The 21,696-nt window shown below is 44.8% G+C and overlaps 1 protein-coding gene across 5 annotated transcripts in view; it reads right to left on the bottom strand.

The window, feature by feature from the left end:
• The window catches only part of FAM199X (family with sequence similarity 199, X-linked), a 605,277-nt gene that overhangs the window by 430,653 nt on the left and 152,928 nt on the right, over positions 1-21,696 (bottom strand). For all 5 annotated transcript variants that reach the window (XM_044057577.1, XM_044057576.1, XM_044057575.1 and 2 more), the window contains one exon: positions 17,460-17,612. In XM_044057577.1, coding sequence (XP_043913512.1) covers positions 17,460-17,612 — 153 coding nt within the window. The remainder of the gene's footprint in view (positions 1-17,459; positions 17,613-21,696) is intronic.

Below are 21,696 nucleotides of genomic sequence, written 5' to 3'. Positions count from 1 at the left end.
GTGGAAGGTGCAGAAAGGTTCTAAGTCTTTTCTGGAGTCTGAGAAATCCTGCTGCTGCCATTGGAACTGCTCTCATGGCATGTAAGGTTTCCCAAAGGAAAATTCTTCTGGTGGGGAGGCAGCTGGAATGGATTCTTCAGCATCTGAGTCTTCAAAATTGGAGAAAGGAGCCTCTGGCTGGTCTGTTATGTCTGATTCATCAGCAGAATCATCAGAGGACACAGGCTCGGGGCTCTGCCCTAGGTCTCTTCTCTGGGGCTGAGAGGCCCTGTCTGGGTGAGATTGAGATCCCTAATTAATGAAATTAAATCTTCTGCCAGGGTAAGCATTTGTGAACTAGAAGAGGGCCGTGTTGTAGGGGTTTAGCAGGCACTGTTCTAGTAGTTTTGGCTGCTTTGGCCCTGGCAAAGGCCTTAATGGACATGGCTGCTGGAGGCCTAGCAGGACCACGTGCTGGGGTAGACACATCCAAGGGAATGGTGTCTGATAAGTCAGTGGCAACCACCGTAGTGGATAAAATTTCTGAGGCCGATTCAAGAGAAGTAGCAGGGGCCTCAGTGGTAGTGATAGATTCTGCTGTATTTTGATCAGCTTTCGGTTTCGGCGAAACCGAGACACTCATGATTTGCTTAACCATGGTTTCGGTGAAACCGCGGACCATGAAAGTGTCGGTCTTTATCTTGCGTTTTTAGCAGTTTGGGTAGTCGGAGGATCCGGCGGCATAATATACGCAAAATCAGAACCGAAAAACTGTTCAGCAAACTCCGACCGGCGCCTAAGCGTTTCGGTTGAAAGAAGCACAGGCGAACAGGCTGCTACGTCGTGGGCTGGGCCTAAACAAGGCAGACAGTAAGAGTGGAAATCCTTATGAGGTATTTGTTTCCCACAGGTTAAACAATTATTAACTTTTTCTGACATCGGCTGAGGCAAGAAAGAGTCCCCAGCGGGTACTTAGCTTTAGAAGTCTTGAAGTAGTATTCGGTGAAGTAATCTCTGGATCGACCGACCGACCGCACTTGCGAACAGCTTCTGCTTGAGCGCCACGGCAAGCAAGACTGAGCAAAATCGCGTCGGCTGATGCCTTTATACCCGAAGACCAACAGAGATGACGTCGGGTGAAGTGCGACATCAGCCGGACCCGGACTTTGGAATCCGGCCGACTGAAGGGCTGCCTGACGACAGGACAACCCAGTTGTTATGACTGCAGATGCATCCATGAAGGACATCTACACTATAACACTTGTCACTGCAAATATTGATTACATTAAATATGATACTCTGGGGCTTTTAACTCCAGGCCTCCACTGAAAAGGACACCTGTGCCCAGTTGAACTTTGCCCATCAACAAATGCCAATAAATAAATAATCATATGTATACACAATTTTACACATTAAATACAACACAAACGCATGCATACATACACACAAAGTATAGTTGTGTACACTTACCATAAATGTAGATGTTCGAGTGTCTTCACTGTTGCAGTCATGACTGTAGGGTTCTCCCCTGCTGGCAGGCAGTCCTCGGTCGGCCAGAATCCGAAAGTCTGGGTCCGGCGTCGGCTGTTCAGCCATGCTCCCTGATGTCAGAGCGCCAGGAATACAAAGCTGACAGCCGACGCCATGTTCTCCAGTTTTTCTTGTCCCAAATGTCAGGAGTTCCAAAATGAGTAAGATCCCATACCCTTTGCAAATACACCTCAGAAGAAGGGTGAAAAAAGGAAAGTACAGTTTTGTACCTACCATAAATGTAGATGTCCGAATTGGATAGCATCTGCAGTCATAACAACTGGGTTGTCCTGTCGTCAGGCAGCCCTTCAGTCGGCCGGATTCCAAAGTCTGGGTCCGGCTTCGGCTGATGTCGCACTTCACCCGACATCATCTCTGTTGGTCTTCGGGTATAAAGGCATCAGCCGACGCCATTTTCCTCAGTGTTTCTTGCCCCAGATGCCAGTAGCCCTCTTGGAGGCTAAAATTTGGATAGATGCCAATGTTTTCAAAAAGATAGAGGTAAACACAAAAATAAGCATGTATGTACATATATACAAACAAATACACCATAAAAGACTCCCCCCCACCAGCTAGCTATTAGGAGGGTAAAATACCCTAGGAGTACCACAGAGGGAAGGAGGAGGGTAATCCTGACTGCAGATGCTATCCAATTCGGACATCTACATTTATGGTAGGTACAAAACTGTACTATGTCCTTCATGGATGCATCTGCAGTCATAACAACTGGGTAGAATACCATAGCCAACTAGGGAGGAGGATAAAACTAGATTATGGTGTGTTTAGGATCCCTTGCAGTACAGCAGTGGCAAACCCTGCTCGGGATCTGGAATATAGAGGTAAGTTATAATGCTTGGCAAATGTATGCACGGAGGTCCAAGTAGCCGCCTCAATAATGTCTTTGGTTGCCACTCCTCGTAAGAAGGCTGTGGTAGTGGCTGTTGCCCTTGTAGAATGAGGTCTTATGTTCTGTGGAATTGGTTTTCCATGGAAGGAGTAACAGAATCGTATGCAATTTCCTATCCATTTGGAGATTGTCTGTTTGGAAATAGCTTTTCCTTCCCTTCCTGTTGCATAGGCTACAAAAAGTTGGTCAGTCTTTCTGCTATTTTTTGTTCTGTCCAGGTAGTAGCGTAGCTGTCTATGTACATCCAAGGTATGCAGTATTCTTTCCCCTCTGTTTTGTGGGTTGGGAAAGAAGGTAGGTAGGTGGATTGCCTGGTTTAAAGACACTCTGGATATCACCTTAGGCATAAATGTAGGATTAGTCCTCATGGACACTCTATCTTGGTGGAAGATTAGGAAGGGTTGCACTGCCATTAAGGCCTGTAGCTCTGAAACCCTCCTTGCTGAAGTAATTGCCAGTAGGAAAGCAGTTTTCCATGACAGGTGTTGTAGGTCTGCTGTTGCTGCTGGTTCAAAGGGTGATAGTGTCAACTTTTCTAGCACAAAGTTTAAGTCCCAAGCTGGCAAAGGTGGTTTCCTTGGAGGTTTTACATTCTTGATTCCTCTGAGGAACTGCCTGAGCAAAGGGTGCGAAAAACAGGTGGATCAAAGCTGTATTCTGCTGAAATAGCTGATGCATGTATCTTGATGGAGGAGTAGGACAAGCCTGAATGAAGAAGTTCGCCAGATACGCTAGAATGTTAGGCATATCTATGTTTGACACATCTTTTCCTCTTTCAGTACTCCAAATGACAAACCTTTTCCATTTTCCAGCATAGTTCCTTCTTGTTGAAGGTCTGCGTGCTTCAAGAATAATGTCTTTAACTCTTTGGGAAAGTTCTGGGTTAGCTGTTGCTATGTGATGTTCCATGCAGTCAGTTGCAGCGTTTTAGGTTTGGATGTATGATGCTGTAGTTGTTCTGAGTTAGCATCAAAGGCATCAGGGGTATTGGCCACATATTGTTCTGAGACATGCTCCTCAGCAGTGGGTACCAGTGTTGTCTTGGCCAGTTTGGAGCTATCAGGATTATCCTTGGACGTTCTTCCTTGATTTTTAGTAATACTTTGTGTATCAAGGGAAGAGGTGGAAATGCATATGCTGTCAGGCCTTTCCAGCTGAAGGAGAGCGAATCCACTTTCCATGGCAGTGGGTGTAATGTCCTTGTGTAGAATTTTTTGAGCTGGTGATTGAGAGGTGATGCAAATAGATCTATCTGAGGCATTCCCCATTTGTTTGAGATGGTCTTGAAAATGTCCGGGTGCAGTTTCCATTCGTGGGCATCCGATGTGGTTCTGCTTAATATGTCTGCTAGAATATTTTCTTTTCCCGGTACAAAAATTGCCTGTAACTGGATGTTGTAGCTGAGTGCCAGGTTCCACAGCTCTAAAGTCATTCTGCATAGGGGGTATGAATGAGTGCCTCCCTGCTTGTTGATGTACCACATGACTGTGGTGTTGTCTGTCCTTATCATCAACTGGCCCTCTTTGAGAAATGGTCTGAACCTTTGGATTGCCAGTTTTACTGCCAGCATTTCTTTTAGGTTGATGTGCAGGTGAAGTTGATCCTGTGTCCACAATCCTTGCACGCATTTGTCCAGCATGTGGGCCCCCCATCCTAGGTCTGAAGCGTCTGTTGTGATGGTCTGGCTTGCTTGACATCTGCGAAAAGGTAGGCCTGGGTTTGTCTGGCATGCCTGAGCCCACCATAGGAACTCCTGTTTTAAGCATGGAATTAGTGGGATTTCTGTTTCTAGGCTGTGACTGTGTTGGGACCATAAATTCTTTAGGTACCACTGTAGTTTCCTCATATGTAGTCTGGCAAGTGGGACCAGGATTATGCATGATGCCATGAAGCCCAAGGCCTGCAGTACTTTTCTTGCTGTTAACTTGTTCAGCTTTGTTAGTGCCAAGAAGTAAAGAGGAGTTCTTTTGTTTTTCTGCAGTTAGGAATGCCATTTGTTTTACTGTGTCCAATTCAGCAAGAAAGTCCTTGTTTGGGATGGTATCAGCCTTGACTTTTGTAGATTGACTGTGTATCCCAGTGCTTGTAGCAAGTAAATGACCCTTTGTAAATCTGTTGTCAGCTTGCTTTTGTTGTCCCCTTGTAGCAGGCAGTCGTCCAGGTATGGGTAAATTTGTATTTCCCTGTAGTCTGCAATGGGCAATTACTGATGCCAGGCATTTTGTGAATACTCTGGGCGCAGTAGATAAGCCAAAGGGCAATGCTGAGAATTGATAGTGCTCTGATCCTGCAAGAAATCTGAGGTATCTTCTGCAGATTGGTCGAATGGGGACGTGCAGGTATGCCTCCTTGAGATCTAGAGTTACCAGCCAACACTCCTTGCCCAGCATGGGAAGAAGTTGCTGTAGGGTCAGCATTTTGAATTTTGGGACAATGATGTATGTATTTAAGGCGGACAGGTCGAGAATTGGTCTCCAACTTTTTCCTTTCTTGGAACTAGGAATAGTCTTGAGTAGAACCCCTTTCCTTGCTCTGCAGTTGGCACTTTTTCCACAGCTCTCATGTTTGCTAACTGCATTATCTGTTGTAGAGCCTCTGTTTTTTGATTTGGAGGTAGATTTGGCATTCCTCTTTTGATTGGTAAAGTGTGGAAGTGGAACCGGTATCCTTGATCTATGGTTTGTAAAATCCACTTGTCTTTTGTTATATAGTGCCAGTTTTTTGAAAATAAGGTTAACTTTCCGCCTAGAGGAGCTGCTATTTGTTCCCTGGTAGGCGGATTTAGGATTAAGTCACTGTGGTTGTGTTGATGTAGTGGCAGTGGTTGTGTCTGTGCCTCTGTTGTTACCTTGCCACTGTCGTCCTCTGTAGGCACCTCCTCTGGATTGGTTTCTGCCTCTGGAACGTCTGTTTCTGCCCCTTTGAGATCTTGTGGAGTCAGGAAAGGACCAATTTTTGGCAGGCCAGTTCCTGCTAAACCTTGGGGGTTGAACCTGCAAGAAATCTTTTACCGTTTGAACGGATTTTGCCTTTTCTTCCATTTTCTTCATAACCTGCTGGGCAGGTGTACCAAACAAACTTGTCTTATCCATAGGAGCATCTAGTAACTTTAATTTAACATGATCCGGTAAAGCTTGCTCCTTTAGCCATGCATGCCTTCTTATCACTGTGCCAGTCATGGCTGATCTAAATGAAGCCTCCAGTGCATCATAGCCACATTTTAAGGAATGGTTACTAACCTGTTGTATGTTATTTACCATTTCTAATACATTTTTCTTATCAAGAGATTCATCAGTGGTTAGCTTTTTAGTTAAGTGATCAAGCATAAACTCTTGGTATTGTATCATGTGAAACTGACAGTTTAAAGCTCTAGCTGAGAGAGTAGCTGAAGTGTAGACCTTTTTGCCCCATCTGTCTAATGACCTTGCTTCCCTTTCAGAAGGAATAGGGTTTTAGCTATGGTCGCGGCTACTGCCTTGGGACCCTGGGATATAGTTTCTGGGTCTGCAAGAGAAGCCTTGTAAAGGTGGTGATGAGTGTCTGGCACCCTGTAAAATCTGTCTGGTTTGGCAGGGGCTGGAGGTAAAGAATCTGGAGCGGAGCAGACATCATTGAAAGCATCATCCACCACAGAGAGAACAGGAGGTATAGCTAAGGGCCTGTGTTGTGGAAGGTGCAGAAAAGTCCTAAGTCTTTTTCTGGAGTCTGAAAAATCCTGTTGCTGCCATTGGAACTGCTCTCGCATGGCATGTAAGGTTTCCCCAAAGGAAAATTCTTCTGGTGGGGAAGCAGCTGGAATGGATTCTTCAGCATCAGAGTCTTCAAAATTAGAGAAAGGAGCCTCTGGCTGGTCAGTTATGTCTGATTCATCGGCTGAATCATCAGATGACACTGGCTCAGGGGGCTCTGCCCTAGGTCTCTTCTCTGGGGCTGCGAGGCCCTGTCTGGGTGAGATTGAGATCCTCTAATTAATGAAATTAAATCTTCTGCCAGAGTAAGCATTTGAGAACTAGAGGAGGGCCTGGTTGAAGGGGTTTAACAGGCACTGTTTTAGTAGTCTTGGCTGCTTTAGCCCTGGCGAAGGCCTTAATGGACATGGCTGCTGGAGGCCTAGCAGCACCACGTGCTGGGGTAGAGACATCCAAGGGAATGGTGTCTGATAAGTCAGTGGCAACCACCGTAGTGGGTATAATTTCTGAGGCCGATTCAAGAATGGTAGCAGGGGCCTCAGTTGTAGAGATAGATTCAGCTGTACTTTGATCAGTTTTCTCGGTTTCGCGAAACCGAGACACTCATGATTTGCTTAACCATGGTTTCAGCGAAACCGCGGACCGCGAAGTGTCGGTCTTTATCTTTGCGTTTTGGCAGATTGGGTAGTCGGAGGATCCGGCGGCATAATGTACGCAAAATCAGAACCGAAAAACTGTTCAGCAAACTCCGACCGGCGCCTAAGCGTTAATCGGTTGAAAAGCACAGGCCGAACAGGCTGCTACGTCGTGGGCTGGGCCTAAACAAGGCAGACAATAAGAGTGGAAATCTTAATGAGGTATTTGTTTCCCACAGGTTAAACAATTATTAACTTTTTCTGACATCGGCTGAGGCAAGAAAGAGTCCCCAACGGGGTACTTAGCTTTAGAAGTCTTGAGTAGTATTCGGTAGAAGTAATCTCTGGATCCGACCGACCGGCACTTGCGAACAGCTTCTGCTTCGGGCGCCACGCGGCAAGAAAGACTGGGGAAAATGGCGTCGGCTGATGCCTTTATACCCGAAGACCAGAGATGACGTCGGGTGAAGTGCGACATCAGCCGAAGCCAGACCCGGACTTTGGAATCCGGCCGACTGAAGGGCTGCCTGACGACAGGACAACCCAGTTGTTATGACTGCAGATGCATCCATGAAGGACATCCACACAAAAGAAAAAATAAGAGGGGACAGGAGGGAGGGAAACCCAGACTGCAACAGTGAAGACACTCGAACATCTACATTTATGGTAAGTGTACACAAAGTACAGTTTTGTACCTACCATAAATGTAGATGTCCGATAGGTATGCATCTGCAGTCATCACATATGGGAAGTTAAGGTCCCAAGTAGGCAGTGGTAGTGTCCCTGGAGGCTTGATGTTTTTAATCCCTCTTAGAAACTGCCTTAGGAGAGGATGTGAGAAGACAGGTGGATCAGTATTGTACTCTTCTGAAATTGCTGAAGCATGAATTTTAATGGAAGAGTACGACAGACCATTGTGGAACATTTCTGCCAAGTATTCCAGGATACGTGCCATGTTCATCACTGTCACATCTAGGCCCTTTGTGGTGTTCCAAATGAGAAATCTTTTCCATTTTGCTGAATATGCCTTTCTTGTGGAAGGCCGGCGAGCTTCCATGATAATATCCTTCACTCTCTGGGATAGCCTATCCTGAGGAGGAATCAAGGTATTTTCCCGGCTGTTAGTTGCAAGGTTTTCAGGTTGGAATGCAGAGTTTTGTAAGTGTGCTGTGTCAGGAGCAGTGGCCATTGAGGAAGAGGCCATGGTTTTGTGCGTGACATGCTCTTTAACCGTGGGTACCAGTGCTGTCTTGGCCAGTCCGGAGCTATCAGAATCACTTTTGGCTGCTCTGTCCTGATCTTCAGTAAGACCTTGGTCATTAATGGGAGAGGTGGACATGCATACACTGTTAGAGTTCTCCAGCTGAAAGAGAGGGCGTCCACTTTCCATGCTTGTGGGTGGTATGTCCTTGAGCAGAATTTCTTCAGCTGATGATTGTGGGGGGAGGCAAAAAGATCTATGTCCGGCCTGCCCCATGAATGTGTTATCTGTAGAAATATGTCTGGGTGCAGCATCCATTCGTGTGCATCCATGATATTTCTGCTTAAGCTGTCCGCCAGTATATTGTCTTTCCCTGGCACAAATTGAGATTGCAGCTCTATGTTGAGTTTCAAGGAAAGTTCCCATAGATTCATTGCCAGTCTGCAAAGAGGATATGAATGGTTGCCTCCTTGCTTGTTTATGTACCACATAACTGTGGTGTTGTCTGTCCTTATTAGTAGGTGGGCCTTGATGCAGAAAAGGTTTGAAGGCTTCGACTGCATGTATCACTGCCAGAAGTTCCTTGTGGTTTATGTGCATGCGTAGCTCTTTTTGTGACCATAGACCTTGAATGCATCTGCCCTCCACGTGCGCTCCCCATCCGTGGTCTGAAGCGTCCGTTGTAATGGTTTGGCTGGCTATTGGTTTGCTGAAACGCAGACCCCTGTTTGACTGGCTTGCTTGAGCCCACCACAAAAATTCCCTTTGAAGGCATGGGATGAGTGGTATCAAAGTTTCCAAGCTGTGACTGTGCTGAGACCATAAACTCCTTAGGTACCATTGTAGCTTCCTCATATGCAGCCTTGCTTGTGGAATCAGAAGGATGCAAGAAGCCATGTAACCCAGGGCCTGCAGGATTTTCCTTGCAGTCAGCTGAGTTTTTCTTGTCAGACTTTTGAAGTAATCTGGTAGTTGACTTTGTTTTTCTTCTGTGAGGAAAGCCATTTGGGTGGTTGTATCTAGATTCGCACCCAGAAAGGTTATTCTTTGGGATGAAACAAGTCTTGATTTGTGAATGTTGACTGTATATCCCAGGGCCTGAAGTAGGTGAATGGCGTAATTCAAATGTTTTACCAAAGTTTGTTGGCTGTCCGCTTGTATAAAGGCAGTCGTCCAGATTTGGGTATATTTGAATCCCCTGAAGTCTGCAGTGTGCAATTACTGATGCCAGGCATTTCATGAATACTCTGGATGCAGTAGATAAGCCAAAGGGCAATGCTGAGAATTGATAATGCTCTGAACCTGCAAGAAATCTGAGGTGTCTTCTGCAACTTTGTCTGATAGGGACATGCAGGTATGCCTCCTTGAGGTATAGAGTTACCAGCCAAGACCCCTTGCCCAGCATGGGAAGGAGCTGCTGTACAGTCAGCATTTTGAAATTTGGTACAATGAGATAAGTATTCAGTGCGGACAAGTCGAGAATAGGCCTCCGTTGTTTTTCTTTTCTTGGCACAAGGAAAAGTCTGGAATAAAAACCTTGGCCTTGTTCTGAGAGAGGAACCTTTTCTATAGCTTTCATTTGCATTAAGCTGGAGATTTGTTTCAAAGCCTCTGCCCTTTGATTTGGTGGCAGGTTTGGCACGCCCTTTCTTTTTGGTAATGTGTGAAAATGGAACCTGTATCCTTTGCTATTATTTGTAGTGTCCATTTGTCCCTTGTAATACTGTGCCAATTTTCTGAGAATAAAGAAAGCTTTCCAAGGTGCTTCCAATTGAGCCCTGGTTGGTGGTGTCAAAGTAAAGTCATTGAGCCTGTCCTTGTGCAGCAGTTGTAGGTCCTGCATTACCTCTCTGGTCGGGAGACTGCCATTGACGCCCTCTGTAGGAGCCTCTAGCTTGCCCTCTACCTCTGGCACGCCTGTTCTTGCCTCTCTGAAACCTCTCTGTGTCTGGAAAGGACCAATTTTTGGAAGGCCAATTCCTGCTGAATCTTGGTGATTGGACTTGGAGAAAATCTTTGACAGTTTGTACAGATTTTGCCTTTTCTTCAACTTTCTTTAGGACCTCCTGAGCCGTGGAGCCAAATAACTTTTGCTTTTCCAGTGGAGCATCCAGAAGCTTTGCTTTGACATGGTCTGGCAGAGATTGTTCCTTCAGCCAAGCATGCCTACGATGACTGCCAGTCATAGCTGACCTACATGAAGCTTCCAATGCATCATAACCACATTGCAAGAAATGGTTGCTAACCTGTTGGGAGTTATGTACCAGATCCTGAAGTGATTTGCGATCTAGGGGTTCAGGTGAAGACAGTTTTTTATGCAATTCATCTAACAAATACTCTTGGTACTGTATCATATGAAACTGACAATTCAATGCCCTCATAGAAAGAGTAGCAGAAGTATACACTTTTTTACCCCATCTCTCTAAAGCTCTAGACTCCCTTTCAGAGGGGAGAGGATTTTTAGAAGTGGCAGCTGCAACCCCTTTAGGGCCCTGCGAAATAGTTTCTGGATCAGCAGAGTGGGCCTTGTAAAGGTGAAGATGTGAGTCCGGGACACTGTAGTACCTATCGGGTTTGACAGGAGCCGGAGGAAGAGAATCAGGGGTTGTGCTAGACTCAGAGTACACCATCAATGACATTTAAAACAGGAGGAATAGCCAAAGGTCTATGCCGAGGCAAATGCAAGAAGGCCCTTAATCTCTTCCTGGAATCAGAGAATTCCTGGCCCTGCCACTGGAAATGCTCTCTCATAGTGTGGAGTGTCTCCCCAAAGGAAAACTCTTCAGGAGGGGAGGCCGAAGGAATAGATTCCTCTGCATCAGAATCCTCGTAGACCGAAAAAGCCTCCTCCTGGTGGTCCGAGAGAGTAGAACCATCTGAGGCCTCATTTGAGGAGTGGGGATCAGAGGGCTCAACCCTGGGCCTTTTGTCTGGAGGAGGTTGAGAGCCCCTGTCCAGATGAGGTTGAGAGCCCCTAATTAAGGAGATAAGGTCCTCTGCTAAGCTTAGAATCTGTGAACCTGTAGTGGGTCCCTGAGGGATAACCTTGGGAGGCAAAGCTTTGGATAGTTTAGCAGCTTTAGCCCTAGAGAATGCCTTAATGGACATGGATGCAGGAGGCCTGGCTGCACTACGTGCTGGTGTAGTTTTGTCTAAAGGTATGGTGTTGGAAGGTTCCAGGACACCAGTTTCTGTAGGAAATTCAATAACCGATTCAGCCGGGGCCTCCGGGACCGAGGTAGTCGGCTGAGCGGTTTCGGTGGTAGGAAGTACCAAGGACTCTGTTTCAGCCGAGACCGAGACACTCGCGGTAGGCCTGGCCGTGGTTTCAGCCGAAACCACGGCCCGCGTGTGTTGGTCCTTGTCCTTCCGTTTCTTAATCAAATGTGAAGTCGGAGTCTCAGACGGCATATTGTACGAAAAACTAGCCCCAAAAAATTCCTCTGCAAACTCCGCCCGATGTCTAAGAGTGCGTCGGTTGAAGGAAGCACAGGCTGAACAGGCCGAGACGTCGTGGTCTGGGCCTAGGCAGGGGAGGCAGTAAGAGTGGAAATCCTTATCAGGTATTTGTTTCCCACAAATTAAACAATTATTAACTTTATCTGACATCGGCTGAGGCAAGAAAGAGTCCCCAACGGGGTACTTAGCTTTTTGAAGTCTTCGGTAGCTGAATTACAGGAGCTGGCCGACCGGCACATGCGAACTGCTTCTGCTTCAGGCACCACGCGGCAAGAAAGACTGAGGAAGATGGTGTCGGCTGACTCTTTTATACCCCAGGCGCTCTGACGTCGGGGAAAGGGCGACATCGGGCGACATCAGCTGACGCCGGACCCAGACTTTGGAATCCGGCGGACCGAAGGGCTGCCTGAGGCAGGACAACCCATATGTGATGACTGCAGATGCATCCTTGAAGGACATCTGTACTATGTTCATCATGTTTCACTGTTGCACTCATGACTGTACGGCTGAATCCCAAAGCAGAATAAAAGGGAGGTGGTCATAAAGTAGAGGGGGTGGATAAAAGGCCATGCAAGACTGCAGAAGCAAAGCCTGCCCTAGACTTAGAGTAGAGAGGTAGATTGTAGTGCTTAGAAAAAGTATGCACTGAACTCCACGTTGCAGCTTCCAAAATGTTCTTGGTAGGAACTCCTCTAAGGAAGGTAGCTGAAGTGGTAGCAGCTCTGGTAGAGTGAGTCCTTATAGTCCCTGGGATTTGCTTTCCATGGTGTGAATCTGATTCCATGAGCAATCCATTTGGACATGGTCTGTTTTGAAATAGCTTTACCTTGGGAACTTGAAGCATAGAAAACAAACAATTGCTCTGATTTCCTGATGTCCTTGGTTCTGTCCAGGTAAAAACGTAGTTGTCTGTGTACATCCAAGGAATGCAAGATCCTTTCCCCCTTATTTTGAGGAGTGGGGAAAAAAGTTGGCAAGTGAATAGTTTGATTTAAAGCCACTTTGGAAATCACCTTAGGCATGAAAGTAGGATTAGTCCTTAAAGACACTCTTGTCTTGATGAAAAATAATATAAGGTTCCACAGCCATGAGAGCTTGCAACTCCGAAACTCTCCTGGCAGAGGTCAGAGCTAACAGGATGGCTGTCTTCCAAGATAAAAACTTGATGTCAGATGTGGCAGCAGGCTCAAAAGGAGGTAAAGTGAGTTTTTCCAAAACATAGTTGAGATCCCAAGCAGGAATGGGAGGAGACCTAGTGGGCCTTAAGTTCTTAGCTCCTCTGAGAAACTGTCTCATGAGCTGGTGGGAAAAGATTGGAGGGTCTGTATTATAATGAGCAGAAATAGCAGAGGCATGTATCTTTATGGAAGAGAAAGAGACCCTTATGTAAGAGGTCTGTCAGGTAAAGTAAAATCAGAGGAATGTTAGGAATAAGAGGATCAGAATCCTGAGCCTGCATCCAGGAACAAAATCTTTTCCATTTTCCTGCATAAGATTTTCTAGTGCTAGGACGTCTGGCTTCTAAAATGACATCCATAACCTGCTTGGGTAGGAGGGAATGAATCAAAGACCCTGGATTAACCAGGCCGCCAGGCTGAGAGTTTTGACATGGGAGTGCAGAACCTGACCCTGGTGTTGGGACAGAAGGTTCGGAGTCTGTGGTAAAACCCAAGGGGGCTCCAGACAAAGGTTTTTCAGTGTTGGCTACCAAAACTGTTGAGGTCAATTTGGGGCCAGCAAGATTATCATCTTGGGCTTGTCCTGTTTGATCTTTAATAATACCCGTGGAAGAAGAGGAAGAGGCGGAAAGGCATACCCCGAGAGGTTTCTCCAACTGAATGATAGTGCATCCACTTTCCAAGCTAGTTTGTGGAATGTCCTGGTGCAAAAAATCTGTAGTTGATGATTGAGGTGGGATGCAAAGAGGTCTATGTGAGGACATCCCCAGACTGCTGTAATCATCTTGAATATTTCGGTGTCCAGCATCCATTCGTGTGGGTCTGATAGGTTTCTGCTCAGACTGTCTGCCAGGAAGTTTTGCTTCCCTGGTAGAAACTGAGCTTGAAGGTCCAGTTTGCAAGCTAGAGCTGTGTTCCAAAGATTCATGGCTAGTCTGCAAGGGGGATAGGAATGAGATCCCCCTTGCTTGTTTATGTACCACAAACTGTGGTGTTGTCTGTCCGTATCAGTAGTTGTCCTGGTAGCAGAAGATTCTTGAAGGCCAATAGAGCTTTCTGAACGTATAACATTTCCTTTAAATTGATATGCAGGTGCTTCTGATCCTTTGTCCAAAGGCCCTGCAGACAGTTGCCCTGAAAATGGGCTCCCCATGCATAATCTGAGGCATCCGGGGTTAGTATCCGAGTGGCAGGGGGCAGACAGAAGGGTTTTCCTTTGTTTAGAGTACATGGCTTGGACCAACAAAGGAATTCCTTTTGAAGACAAGGCAGGACGGAGATCTGTATGTCTAAACTGTGGCAATGCTGAGACCATACACTTTTTAGGTCCCACTGTATTTTCCTCATATGTAGTCTTGCATATGGTACGAGAAGGATGCAGGAGGCCATGTAACCCAAAGCCTGCAAGAATCTCCTTGCAGATAGCGGAGTTAAAGTTGCCAAGGTTTTGAAAGTAGAAGCCAGCTGTAATTGTTTTTCGTATGTCAGAAATGCCATCTGGGTTGTTGTGTTTACAGAAACACCCAGAAAAATGATCTGTTGTGAGGGTGTCAAATTTGACTTTTTTATGTTTACAGTGAATCCCAGGAACTTAAGAAGATTCTGAACAAACTCTAGATGCTGGAGTAAGACATCCTTGCTGTCTGCCTGAATAAGACAGTCGTCCAGATAAGGGTAAATTTGAATTCCCTTGAGTCTGCAATAAGCTACTACTGCCGCCAGGCAGAAGACCCTGGGCGCAGTATACAATCCAAAGGGCAGCGCAGAGAATTGATAGTGCCTCGATCCGGCCTTGAACCTGAGGTATTTTCTGCATTCCTGCCTGATGGGAATGTGTAAATATGCCTCCTTTAAATCCAAAGTTACCATCCATGCATTTTTGGTCAGCATTGGAAGTAGCTGCTGTAGAGTAAGCATCTTGAATTTTGGTATCTCGAGAAAAGTGTTGAAGACTGACAGATCCAGAATGGGTCTCCATGAAGTTTGCTTCCTGGGGACTAGAAAGTGCCTTGAGTAAAAACCTTGTCCCATCTCTGAAAGTGGAACTAGTTCTATGGCTTTCATAGCCAAGAGAGCTTCCACCTGGTTTAAGGCCTCTAACCATTGATGTTTTGGAAGATCTGGCCATCCGCTTGGTCTTGGTAGGGTATGAAAATGGAATGTGTAACCTCTTGAAACCACATCCAGAACCCACTTGTCTTGGGTTATATAAGTCCAATTTAGGTGAAAAAGAGAAAGTTTTCCCCCCGAGAGGGGCCTCCAGGCAAGAAGTTCCTGCAGCCCAACAGAGGGAGCCATTGAGTCTGTTTTCTATGAGCTTGCGACCTGTCCTCTCCTCCCCTAGGGGTGGAAGCAGTCCACTGTCTTGGTCTACAAGAGGCTTCTGTTTGAGGCCTTCCTCGGGAGCGTCTGTATCTACCCCTCTGAGGCCTGTCTGAATTGGGAAAGGGCCAATTTTTTGTAGGACAATTCCTACTAAATCTGGGTGGCTGTACTTGTAAGAAATCTTTAACTGTTTGCATGGATTTTGCCTTGTCCTCCACCTTCTTTATCACCTCTTCAGCTTTAGATCCAAACAAAACATTATGCTGAACAGGAGCATCCAATAATTTAGCTTTTACTTGATATGGAAAATTTTGTTCCTTTAACCATGCATGCCTTCTAATGACTGTGCCAGAGGCAGCAGCCCTACAAGAAGCCTCCAAGGCATCAAATCCACAGTGTAAACCATGCTTCCCAACTTGTTCAGTGGCATGCATTAAGTCATGTAATTCCTTATCATCTGCACAGGCAGTAATGGAAGTTAGCTTTTGTTTTAAAACAGACAGGAGAAATTGATGGTATTTCAGCATATGAAACTGAGAGTTTAAAGCCCTAATAGATAAAGTAGCAGAAGTGTACACTTTTTTGCCCCATCTTTCTTAAGATCTGGAATCCTTCTCAGTGGGATTAGGGTTTTTAGCAGAAGCGGCCTTAACCCCCTTAGGACCCTGAGAAATGGTTTCAGGGTCAGCAGTAGGATTCTTGTATAAAAACTGGTGGGAATCAGGAACCCTATAATATCTGTCTGGCTTAACAGGAGCTGGAGGAAAAGAGTCAGGAGTTAAGCTAGCCTCCAAAAAAGCATCATCCACAATATCCAAAATAGGAGGAATAGCCAGGGGTCTATGTTGGGGAAGAAGAATAAAATCCCTTAGTCTTTTCTTAGATTCCGAGTACTCCTGTCCTTCCCAGTGAAAATGTTCCCTCGTTTCATGCAAAGTTTCCCAAAAGAGAAATCCTCAGGGGGAGAAGCTGAAGGAATGGATTCCTCAGCATCAGAATCCTCATAAGGAGGGAAAGAATATTCCCGGTCAGAAGAAGAAACGGAAGAAACAGAAGCATGATCAGAGGAGTCATAATAAACTTCCTGCCTTGGCCTTTTATCTGGAGGGGGATGTGAACCCCTAATCATAGTAAGTAAGTCCTCCGCCATCTTAAGTAACTGTTTCTGAGACTTGGGTGCCGGATCAAGAGAGGCCTGGGCTGCAGTCTTTGATTTGGAAGGAGTCTTTGCCTTTGGCTTTGCCTTTATTAGAAGCTGAGTAGGCCTGAAAACCCCTTCGGAAGCCGGTACCTGCACAGCGGCTCCGGACCCATCCGAAGGAGCATTGTCTGAAGGTCCTGAAACAGAAATATTCAAAGGCCTAGTTGGCTCCTCGGAGTCCGTTTTGGCCATCGTTTCCGAAATGGCTGACGACAGGGGCTGTAAAAGCGCCTCACTGACGATGGCTGAACCTGAAGCTGGTTCTGCTTGTACAACATCGTCTGATTTGGACCTCGGAGGCCTGTCTTTATCCTTGCGTCGTTTGTGAACTCCGGAAGCCGGAACCGTATCAGACAACATTTTAGAATTAAAACGCCTACCGAAGTAATGAAATGCAAAATCATACCTTCGTTTAATCATACGTTGATTGAATCTAGCACAAAACCGACAACTAGCTATGTCGTGGTCAGGGCCTAAGCAAGGAATACAGTAAGAATGAAAATCCTTATGAGGTATTTGCTTCCCACAAGAACTACAATTATTAACTTTTTCTGACATCGGAATGGAGCATGAAAAAAGTTTCCCCAATGGGGTACTTAGCTTTGAGTAGGAGAAGAAAATCTTCGGACTGAAGTACGTTTATAAAAAATTGTCAGGAGTCAGCCGACCGGCATTTGCGAACTGCTATCACCGCACAGCAAGAAAGACTGGAGAACATGGCGTCGACTGTCAGCTTTGTACTCCTGGCGCTCTGACGTCAGGGAGCATGGCTGAACAGCCGACGCCGGACACAGACTTTGGGATTCTGGCCAACCGAGGACTGCCTGCCGGCAGGGGAGAATCCTACAGTCATGACTGCAACAGTGAAACACGATGAACATCTTTACACACACGTTTACATATACTGAATATACTGATATATACATTTTGAGTTTAAAGTATCTTCTGTATAGCCTCATAATAAGGTCTGCTGCAAGTTTGACAAACATGATGTGCTTCTTCACATGTGCAAAAACATACTCAAAATGTCAAAAGTATAAATAAAGCAGAGTTCCAGCTAGGCTAATGTGATGCTATGACACAGTACCTTGTTAGAAGACCGAGGCAACTGTCATTAAGAGAAAGCAATGACTAGTACTTTGATACATCTCGGCTTACTATTAAAAGCTGTTACATGACGGAGATGTGAAAAGGGCCAAAAGCTCATCATAACCACAAATGAATAAAGCCTTTCTGAAATTTTAAGTGAGAAGACTACTGGAAAGTAGATTACAAGTAAAAAGTGTGTGATAATTAGTAAAAGAAATGGGAACTGATCTGTCTAGGAAAGGGGGTGTTTACTTATTTTCCTTTACCTGTTCATCGTTTGTCATAGCACTCCATGGAAGTTCATCCAAATTTCTATGCTGTTTGTTTCTTCTTTTTGGAATGAGGCAAGGAGAACTTGGAACACTAGGCAAGATGTCAGACAGCACATCACTTCCACTTGCAATGTCACTGCCAGGTAACTTTAAAAAAACGGTTAAAGGAGACGGTGAAACATTTTTAGAAAGTAGTCATTACATTCATACATTATGTTCACACCATGCAGTAACAAGCTTATAAAAAAACAAAACACACAGACAGTTTATAGTACAAAACAGTCAATACAGACAGTAGTACAAAACTATCCCATTCAAGCTGTTCACCTTACAGTTACATAGTTAACAGCTAATACATTTGAGAAAATTTTCAAGCACTACTCTATCAGCACTACATAATTCAAACTAATACTCTCTCCAAATCAACAGAAAGCGTTTCTCTCTAAAGCGCCTTTTCACGTACCAGCTCTACTAACAAAAAGGGATAAAACAAGGATAAAACATCAACTACCACCCCAGCCACCATAGTTAGAACAATGACTCAGATGCCTCTGAGTAGACATGAAAAAATAAAGGAGTGATGTGGCTTTGCCGGCTCACCTCTCTCTTCAGAGCACAGGACATTTGACTAGCTGCTTGATCCCACAGTATACTCCCCAAAATGGGATTTGAATTAAAATGGAAGGGCTGTCTTGGGGGGGGGACAAAAAAAAAGCACCGAGGGGTTACGTCATCTGCAAAAGGGAGTGGCCACTGCTGGCAAGGCCAATACACAAAAAACCCTATGGCAGTACAGGACATGTGTAGTGGGGTTAGGGACCCGAAGCTCAAAACAGGGCTGATGGCTGCCTGAATGATGTTCACTCTACCAACCAGTATCACAGGAATGGTGAACAAATGGGCAGACCAACTGGCTTAGCAAGGGACAGATGACTAGCAGGCAGTGGAGACAGAAAAAAAATGTTCTCATTCACCTGTCCCCTGCAATCCCCATCTTATGAAACAAATACTTTTGTGATATCCTGCAGCCATAAAGGAAATGTAATATAAATTCAGACTGGAAAATAGCAAATGACAAACCTACATGTATAAGAAATGACACAGCCAAGGAAAATATGATTCATAATAAGATGGTTGTGTGGGTACAAGAAGAAATGAAGGTTGAAGGATAGTTTGAAAATGGAAACAGACATTTTTCTGCTTCATATTCTTCAGAAGACTAGACTCAACCATCTAGTTGACAAAGGGGTGAAGCCCAGACTATAACACAACTGAAACAAATGTTAATGGGTTAATAGCAGTTTAAGTGCCCTTGTGGGCCATTTTAAGCCTAGACAATTATCCCATTTGGTGCTCAAAATTAATCTATACTATCGTACTTATATTCACCACACTTTTTTCAAAATCTGTCTCTGGGATTCAATAAACTCTGTGTAAGCTTTGCACAAAGCCTACACGGAGTTAACATTTGTACATCATGATGCGCACTGAGAAGCCGCACACATTGCATATTCATATTGTGCACTGCTTTTAAAACATAAATAAATGAGGTTTCATGGCCGGCAACAGTGTTGTAGGCCAGGAATCCATGTAAATAAACACGGATGGCAGTCCTGTTTAAATAAGAGCACACTCAGCCCGCTGTTTAGAGTGGAATGCCACAATGATCACCAGGGCTTCACACACAGCTGTCTATCTCTTAGTGCAAGATATCTGAACAAAGGCCAACATAATGGGGGGACAATGACACAAAAATACGGACATATTTGTCCTACAGAAACGTAATATAATAACTAGGGGGTTTAAGTTAAGATCATGTTCTGAAGGATTTGAAATCTGAATCTCAAATGTAACACCGAATCACATCAGTGCTGAGATCATCCCAGTGATATGGCAGAAGGCCACAGATGTCATAAGGAACACATCTTCCCAGATTTTCACAGAATGTCCAGTTGAGAGGTATGATTGTTACATACAAGGTCCAAACACAGTACTGGACAGTGCATCTACAGTAGAGAGTACTGTGCATCCCATTCCTGGCATTTTGCACTGAAGTTGTGTAAATGACCTGTAAAAGTACATGGATTGCCATGTAAAATAAACACTCAAGGGAAGTGTTTGTACTGAACAAAGACAAAAAGATGAAAAGCAAGAATGAACATGGGGAAAGAGGATAGGTGAAACAACCTAATGTACAGCAGATGAGGGCAAGTTAATGGAAGACTGTTGTAGCAGCAACACCAATCACAAATATGGTAACGTAAGGACTGCACAGTAAAAATGTGCATTATACAACAATGGGGAGGACGTCTGTGTGGCATAAAAAGAAGTTAAGTCTTACCATAACGTTCCATCTGTGTTACTGATCTTTGCTGATTCATTACAGCTAGGACCTCAGTTCCGTCCTCTGAAACAATTAGGCCGTTTTCCAGCTCACGCAAGTAATAAACTCTCAGCTAAGAACTACCCAAAATGCCCCTTTCCTAGTTACTCCAGACCGAGTTTCCCCATCCTAGACAAAAGATGTAGTAATAGAAAAGACAGTAGGAGGCTCTGTCTGAGCAAATACCCTAACTAGGAGTCCAGGCAGGGGGAAGGAGGGTGGGAAGTAATGAATGAACAAAGATCTACAACACAGATGGAACATTATGGTAAGACATAACTTCTTTATCTGATGTTGTAAATCTTTGTTCTTTCATTACAGCTAGGACAGAGTCACCAGCTACTTGAGTCCTGGGTGGCCCTAAGGAAGGATATTCCTGAGCACCATAGAACCAAAAGATGCTCGCCCCCTGGAGGTCAAATCCAATTTGTCATGAAATATAAAGGTATGAGGTCTTGCCCAAATGGCTGCTGCGCATATATCATCCATAGAGGCTCTGGAATGAAAAGCTACAGAAGTAGCCATAGATCTGGTAGAATGAGCCTTTAATCTGGAAGGTAAGGATAGCTTATTCTGTTGGTAGATAAAGCTAATGATGTTTCTAAGCCAAGACGATAAAGTCACTTTGGAAACAGGTTTACCCAATCTGGGTCCTGCAAAGGCCATAAACAACTGATCTGTTTTCCTGAAAGATTTAGTCCTGTCCAAATAATGAAGCTGCCAATGCACATAAAGGGTGTGCAAAAGGTACTCCCCTCTGTTAGAATGCTAAGGGGAGAAAACCGGCAGGTCAACAGATTGGTTAATGGAAAAGCCAGAAATGACCTTGGGCAACAAAGAAGGATCAGTACAAAGGGACACCCTATCCATGTGGAAGATCAAGTAAGGACTCTTGACACTCAAGGTCTGCAGCTCAGATACTCTTCTCACTGAGGTAAGTGCTACTAGAAGTATGGTTTTCCATGACAAAAATTTCAAATCACATGAATCAAAAGGTTCGAAGGGAGAACCTGTGAGAGACTGAAGCACCAGAGTCAAGTCCCAGGGTTCTAAGGGAGGCTTGAACAGAGAGTTCAACATGTAATACTCCTTTCAAAAAGGTCTTGCATAGGCGGTGTGACATAACTGAAGAATTAGTACAGCAAACACAGGCACCAAGTGGAGATGACCAATCACGAAGAACAAACTAAAGTGGAAGCAACAGCAGTTTATTCAGTACATTAACGCAAAACTCCCCACAGCGTTTTCGTCCACAGGACTTCTTCAAATGTAACAAAGAATAACTGACTGTAACATCCTTTATATCCCCCACCCTTACAAGTCATGTTAATTGTTTAATAAAGTGGTAATTAAAACACATGGCAATTTATGCAAATACTCTGCTTTCTGTATCATTTTAAAGATTATTTAAAAACATATCAATGTGTTTTGAGAGGATAACTGAAGAATTACTAAGACAATTATGAAAACTGGCGATAGCTGCTAAATGTACAGTGATTGTTGAAGCTGAGGCTCCTGCATGTAAAAGAGCAGTCAGGTATTGTAGGATCTTTTCAATAGGCATAGAGAAAGGGTCTTAGTTCTGTTCTTTGGTCCAAATAGAGGACCTAATCCAGTTACTAGAATACACTTTTCTAGTGGAAGGTTTGTGAGAGGCCAGAACAATTTTAAGAACAGGAGAAGGGATGTCAGGCATCCTGGCAATCATTGGATGTGGAGGAACCAAGCTGTGAGCTTGAGACAGTGCAGGCTCAGATTTATCAGTCCCTGAGGATGAGATAACAGGTCCTGGGAATGACCTAGGATCCATAGGCTGTGAATCAGATGAGGCCATAGAAGAGTTTTTGG

Source organism: Protopterus annectens, chromosome 15.part0 (genome assembly GCF_019279795.1).
Source record: "Protopterus annectens isolate FY-2018-M chromosome 15.part0, PAN1.0, whole genome shotgun sequence".
NCBI classification, from domain to species: Eukaryota; Metazoa; Chordata; order Ceratodontiformes; family Protopteridae; genus Protopterus; species Protopterus annectens.
The sequence above is the reverse complement of the archived record's forward strand: the minus strand, read 5'-3'. Positions and strand labels throughout refer to the sequence as shown.